Source organism: Halyomorpha halys, unplaced genomic scaffold (assembly GCF_000696795.3).
Source record: "Halyomorpha halys isolate HHAL.00 unplaced genomic scaffold, Hhal_1.1 Scaffold604.1, whole genome shotgun sequence".
Classification (NCBI taxonomy): domain Eukaryota; kingdom Metazoa; phylum Arthropoda; class Insecta; order Hemiptera; family Pentatomidae; genus Halyomorpha; species Halyomorpha halys.
In genome coordinates, this window is record NW_027105224.1 from 407,692 (window position 1) to 414,921 (window position 7,230).

Consider the following 7,230-nt stretch of genomic DNA (forward strand, 5'->3'; position numbering starts at 1 on the left):
GAAGATGAAGACTCAACTATGGAAAGACCTGCCGAGATAGAAGAAATTGATGAAATCATTAATGATAAAATTTATATTCCTTTCTACCTATATTTTACATTGTTTTTAATATCGATATCAAGGATTAGAAACTATATTTCGATATTTTATTTTATAGAAATATCGATATTATATGAAAGAAAACTATAACATTTTATGAAAAGCTAAAAGAAAGTTATTTCGATATTTTATTTTGATTATTTCATTTTCATTTCGGTATTTAACATTTTTGATAATATCGACATCGATGATTAAAAAAAGTATTGTGGTATTTTTTTTTATTGAAATATCGATATTTGGTTTAAAAAGATAAAGAAAGTTTTATAAAAAAAATAAAAATAATTTTTCGATTTTTTAAATTGATAAATTCATGTTCCATTCATATTTTACATTCCTATTAATATCATTATCAAATATTAGAAACAAAATTTCCATATTTTATTTTATAGAAATATCAATATATTCTGACAGAAAACTATATAAGAAATCAAAATATATAAGAAACTCTTAATAACGATGAAGCAAAGCAACATCATGATGACTATATCATATGCATATACAGACAACATAACAAATATAAACTAAAATATAATTGTTTAAATTGTAGAAAATGATATAGGAAATATAAAAATGGAATATTGATATTTTATTTTGATAATTACTTATTTATTTCGATATTTTCTTTTGTTGTAATATCAATATGGAATATTTGTAACAATATTCCAATATCATTTTATCGATAATTACATGTTTATTTCAATATTTTGTACTATTGTAATATCGATATGAAATATTAGGAAAAATATACTGATAATATTTTATCGAAATATCAATATTTTATCTTGATAATTACATATTTATTTCGATATTTCACATTATTGCTTTATTGATATCGAAAATTAGCAACAATATTCCGATATTATTTTATCGAATTATCGATATTTTGCTTAAAATTACTAAAATATTATATAGAAATTTTAAAATAGGAATATCAATATTTTATTTTGATAATTGCATATTTATTTCGATATTTCACATTATTGCTTTATTGATATCGAAAATTAGCAACAATATTCCGATATTATTTCATCAAAATATTGATATTTTGTTTAAAATGACTAAAATATTATATAGAAATTTTAAAATAGGAATATCGATATTTTGATGAAAAAATATCAAAATATCGTTTCTAATCTTTGGTATCGACATTAGTATCAATGTAAAATATCTAAAGGAACATGAATTTATCAATTTAAAATATCGAAATACCTTTTTTTAGCTTTTTATAAAATTTTCTTAATCTTTTAAAGAAATATTGATATTTCTATAAAAAAAATAATAAAAAAAATCGAAATATCGTTGCTTATCATCTATATCGATATTATCAACAATGTTGAATGAAATGAATATGAAATCATCAAAATAAAATATCGAAATACCTTTTTTTAGCTTTTTATGAAATGTTATAGTTTTCTTTTAGAATATATCGATATTTCTATAAAATAAAATATCGAAATTTTGTTTCTAATATTTGATAATGTTATTAATAGGAATATAAAGTATTGAATGGAACATGAATTTATCAATTTAAAATATCGAAAAATTATTTTTATTTTTTTCATAAAACTTTCTTTATCTTTTTAAACCAAATAAAAATATTTCGATATAACAAAATACCATAATACTTTTTTTAATCATCGATGTCGATATTATCAAAAATGTTAAATACCGAAATAAAAATGAAATAATCAAAATAAAATATTGAAATAATTTTCTTTAGCTTTTCATAAAATGTTATAGTTTTCTTTCATATTATATCGATATTTCTATAAAATAAAATATCGAAATATCGTTTCTAATCTTTGATATCGATATTAATAACAATGTAAAATATAGAAAGGAATATAAATTTATAGATTTAAAATATCGAAAAACTATTTTTATACTTTTTATAAAATTTTCTTACTCTTTTTTAACCAAATATCAAAATTTCAATGGAAAAATATTGAAATATCGTTTCTAATCTTCGATATTGATATTAATAACAATGTAAAATATCAAAAATCTATTTTTATGCTTTTTATAAAATTGTCTTAATATTTTTAAACCAAATATCAATATTTCGATGAGAAAAATATTGAAATATCGTTTCTAGTCTCTGACATCGATATTAATAACAATGTAAAATATCAAAAATCTATTTTTATGCTTTTTATTTAGGTTTCCAAATGATTTGGCGACGTTTATCAGTAATGATTTCATCAATTTCTTCCATCTCGGCAGGTCTTTCCATAGTTGAGTCTTCATCTTCAGATGTCTCTCCTCTGTTTTCCGATTCTTCTGTGCCTGGTTGTTGTTGTTCTTCCATGGTCCACTCTCTCAAAAACTGTCTAGCATGTCCAGATGTTCCCTAATTATCCTCGATCGCATTGACCATTATTGCCCTTGAGTGCCAGTCTGCAACATTGTCTTTACCAGACTTGTATGTGATTTCCATATTATACTGGTTGAGAATCTCCTTCCATCTGGTGATAAGTGCGGATGACTCTTTCAATTTCCCTACCCACTGCAAAAACCTATGATCAGTGTGGACCCTAAAATGCCTTCCAAATACATAGGGCCAGTAATGCTCCACTGCCCACATGATTCCTAGAAGTCCCCTGTTCTAAGGCGCTGTATCTGACTTACGCTTCTGTGAGACGCCGACTGGCATAGGCTACAGGACGCTCTCCCTCTTCAGTTTCCTGTGCCAACACCTCCTAGAGCATATTCACTTGCATCCGTTGGGAGTGTAAACAGTTTCTCGAAGTCGGGGAATGCAAGAACTGGTTCCCGTTAAAACTGCTCAATGCATTGGCGGATGTTTTGTGTTATATTTGGTGTCACTACTATCTTGCTTCCTTTCTTTAACAAATTATTGAGGGGCACAAGGTACTCTGCCATATCTGGAACAAACCTGTGATAGTAATTTAATGCTCCTAGTAATCGCCCCTTCACGTCTGTTGGTACCTCCTTCCTTTGTAGAGCCGACACCTTCTGGACATCCGGTCTCACACCTTGCTGGGAGATGGTATGCCCCAAAAAATTGATCTGCTCTTGCCCTAGTGCCTACTTTTCTCGGGAAAGCTTGAGGCCAAACTCCCTCATTCTCTGGAGCACGCTTTTCAAGTGTAATTATATATATAAAAGTTATCTTTTACTGAGGTGAAAATAAAAATAATGGGAGAGTGAGGAGTGCGAAATGAAACACTTGAAGTACTCTCAAAGATTGATCTATTTGTGGAGCCTGTTCGTCTATATATACATACAGTCTGTAACTTATTTATATATAAATGTAATGTTGTTTATACTTTACCAGAGATCTTCAAAAATTCAGAACCAATTCACACCCATTCCTTTAAAAACATTCGGTGTTGTTTTGAGAAGTTTCTTATTCCCTAATCTTATTTTTTATTGCCTTGCAGTTTGATTAGTTCAAAACATTTCCACAAGTAGCTTGGATTCACCGTTCACCATTTTTGCTTGCTTCGTCTGAGTTGTAAGAATTTTCAGTAAAACTAAGATTGCTGATGTAAAAAAAAAATTGTGTCTTATTGTTTGATACTCTTGTCAACAAAAAAGTTAAGTATTCTTATAATCATTTTTATTAATAAGGTCAATGTTGAGAATGAAGAATTTTTCGATACAATACTTACTTCCAAATTTTGTTTTGTTTTTTTGAAAATGAGAAAAATAATCAAATAAAATGGTAAATTATGCTAAATTTAGTAGTAAAAAATGTTATATTCTTAATTAGAATTTCTACCGATATTCCACTTAGGTATTAGTGAAAAAATATCAAAAATGTGTAGAAATAGAAATGTGCTGATAAACGATAGAGCTCTTGGAGTATCAATGTTGAGTAGAGGGGATAAGCTCCACTTCCTCTGGTATAGCAATTACAAATGTTGCAGCTTTAATTGTTATATCGTATATTTCTCTTTATGATCACCATATGCTACTGAAAATAAATCTATTTGCACAGACTTCCTTTGTTTGTTGTGGTCAAGTGCCTATAAGCTCCCTTTTTTTGATTTACGGATAATAAGAAAGATAAATTTTTTAAATGCCAAAATAATTACAACATAAGTTAATAAACTAATTTAAGTAACTTCTATGAGGTTCTAGATGATAAATCTGTTTACAGATTGTATATAAATGAGAAGAAAAGTAAATTTCCCCCAAAAGTGCTGCCATCTCTTTAAAAAAAAACTTATTAAATTTTGGTATATTTAGCCTTAAGCACTTGACTCTATAGTGTTAAGATGCTTATAAATTATAACAATTAGTATCATCACTTGGTGGTTGTAAAATTGTATCATTCTATATATTATTTATTACATTTCAAATTCAATAGTCAAAATTGAATTTTTTAACAATACTAAACCATATTGTACACCTCTTTTAGCCTAATACCCTAAAATCAATTATTTTGTATTACTCAATCAAGAATGGATGTTTTCTTTCCCTTTCCACTATGATGAATTTATTTCAATCCATAATAATTTATCCACAGTCCACATCATTCTTACCAGCCATAGTAATCAGTTCTAACTAATTATGAAACCCCCCAAAACATTGAATATCACAATTAAACAAGGGAATATCTCCATTTAATATGCTTACCGAGTAAAAATTTATAGCACTTATACTTTCTATTTTGCTGTATGGGTGTGGCCTGTGTTCCACACTCTCTTACATTTTAAAAAAAAGGACAATGGAGCCTTAGAATGAGAATACACAATGGGAAAAAATGTATTTTGAACAAAAAATTATGAAATAAAAAGTGGTATCTTACATTAACAACGGTGGACAACATTAAAGTGGGAACGGGTATGTCTGGATGCCACTTATAAGCGGGGCAGGTAATAGTACCCATTTCACGGATTGCCATTTAAAAACTGGACAGGTATTAGTCCTGTTTAAAAATCTAGACATAATATTTTCCCCTGTTGTGCAACACAGTAGGGCATGCTAGGTTGCCTGCACAAAAAGTGTTTATAACCAATATTATTAAACTATTTTGTATTTCCTTCTGTCTTTCTTATTCTATCTCTCATTGATAAGACTGGTTGATATCAGTATATTTTATAAGTAATAGGCTTAGTTTCATAATTCAGCATTATCATAAATGAATTAAAATTCCTTTGCCATAAAATACACTGTGTTTCTATAAATCGTCGATATTTATGTATTGAAGTATCTCCTATTCTTTTCTTCCATTATTATTTTTATTCTTGATTTCTCTGTTACAGTTATCATCACTTGATGGAGAGACTTTACTTCGAGATATTGGTCTGTGTGCTCAGGAAACAATTATTTTAGAAGAACGATAAATAAAAAAAGACTACGTTTTTTATTATTACATAAGTAAAAGAGAACTATATGGCTGTGTCTTGTTTCTTTGTAAATTAGAAAGCTTCATAAGTTTATAAAAAATGGAGCGAATTGAAAAAACATTCTATATATACATATATATATTTCATACAATTGGAAACTAGTTGTATAAAATTATTCTGAAAATCATCAGAAATTATGTGAATATTTTTGTTTTACTGGTGTTTATGTATAGGAATTAATGATATTGTAATAACCCCTGTTTTTTCTGGATTATAATTAGAGTACATCTTCTGATTAGGTCTGTTATTACATCATATTTATTCTATTACATTGTCCAAAATTTTAGATTATAAAAATTTAAAAAAAATAATTTTTTTTTTGCTTTCTTTTTATTGTAAAATTTCTAATAATTGTTGATATTTAATATCAATTGGACATCATGTTTGTTTTATACGATTTATATTCCTTACTAATTGCAATTAGTGTATTTATTTTTTTTCTTTCTTTTTATAAAAGTAAATGCTTCTTCAGCATATGATTCTCCCGGTTTTAGTTGAAAATTTATTTTAAGTATTCAAACTCTGAATTGTAAACCAATTTAGTATTATTGTTAACAACAAAGTTTTACTTGATGCTTGTTATCATTGTTGATTAAACTAAATTATTGTTTGGTCTGGGTTTAATAAATTTGTTTTTTAAGTGCTAATTATATTATTATTATTTTTTTTTTTTAATGCTGATACTATTTAGTGAGAACATATAATTTCACTTATCTTTTTGATTTTGTCATTTAATGTGTTAACTCCAATTACTTTTATACTCAATTTACATATTTCTCTTTTCTCAGTTATTGAAAACCTCACTGAAATCTTGAATTGTTTACCAATATTTTATTTAGATTATAAACAAAGTTTCAATAGACCTTTGTTACTAACATTAAACTCTAATATTGTTTGGTCAGGGCTTAATAAATTTGTTTTATAATTTAATTTTTTTTTCTTTTAATGTTTGATGTACAACAATTTAGTGAAAACATATAATCTCACCTATCTTTTTTATTTGGATTTTGTTTTTTAAATGTTTGGCTTGAATGGCATTCATACTCCCCTTCTTATTTCTTTTTCCCATTTATAGGGAAACAATTGTTTACTTTTTTAGTGTTTATATGAATACAATACACTACTAAGAATTTATTATTTTTAGTTTTTTTTTAATTGACTATTTCCTATCAAAAGAATACATTATGAGGAAGTTTTGTACTTGAAAAATAATATAATTTTAACTAGTCATTTTTTCTTTAAATGTCTTTACCTGTGATCACTATTCATTATAATTATACTGCCTATCTTAATTAGTTATTTTTATTTTTTACTTTATACATTCAAGTGTGTATGTACAATTATTTCTATATTTGACCGATTGTAACATATTCTAGTATAAATCAAGTAATTTCAATTACTAATAATGTGAACAGTAATTAGGTTTAGAGCATTAATCATATCATTTGGTAAAAATTAAATTATTTACAATTGAGGAACTGATAAAAACATTCGCAACACCTGAATTTATGATTCAGGTAGCTATTCCCAGGAGAATGTATAAGTTATTATTAAATATGTTTATTGAAATATTTTGTTGTGCATTTTAATTTTTAAAATCTTGACATTTTTTTGTATGATGAGTATAATATTTCAATGTTAGGACTGTTTAACATTGTTTTTTCTTTAATTAATTTTTCTTTTCTCAAACATTTGCAGAAAAGAAACATTTATATATTTTTACATCAAAATAAACGTTTTCTTGTATGACCAA

General features: G+C 26.2%; 1 protein-coding gene across 3 annotated transcripts in view; it reads left to right on the top strand.

Moving 5' to 3' along the window:
* Positions 1 to 7,230, top strand: part of LOC106684714 (FAS-associated factor 1) — a 44,750-nt gene extending 37,520 nt beyond the window's left edge. For all 3 annotated transcript variants that reach the window (XM_014426949.3, XM_014426948.3, XM_014426950.3), the window contains one exon: positions 5,334 to 7,230. In XM_014426949.3, the coding sequence (XP_014282435.1) occupies positions 5,334 to 5,414 (81 nt within the window). In that variant the 3' untranslated portion in view covers positions 5,415 to 7,230. The remainder of the gene's footprint in view (positions 1 to 5,333) is intronic.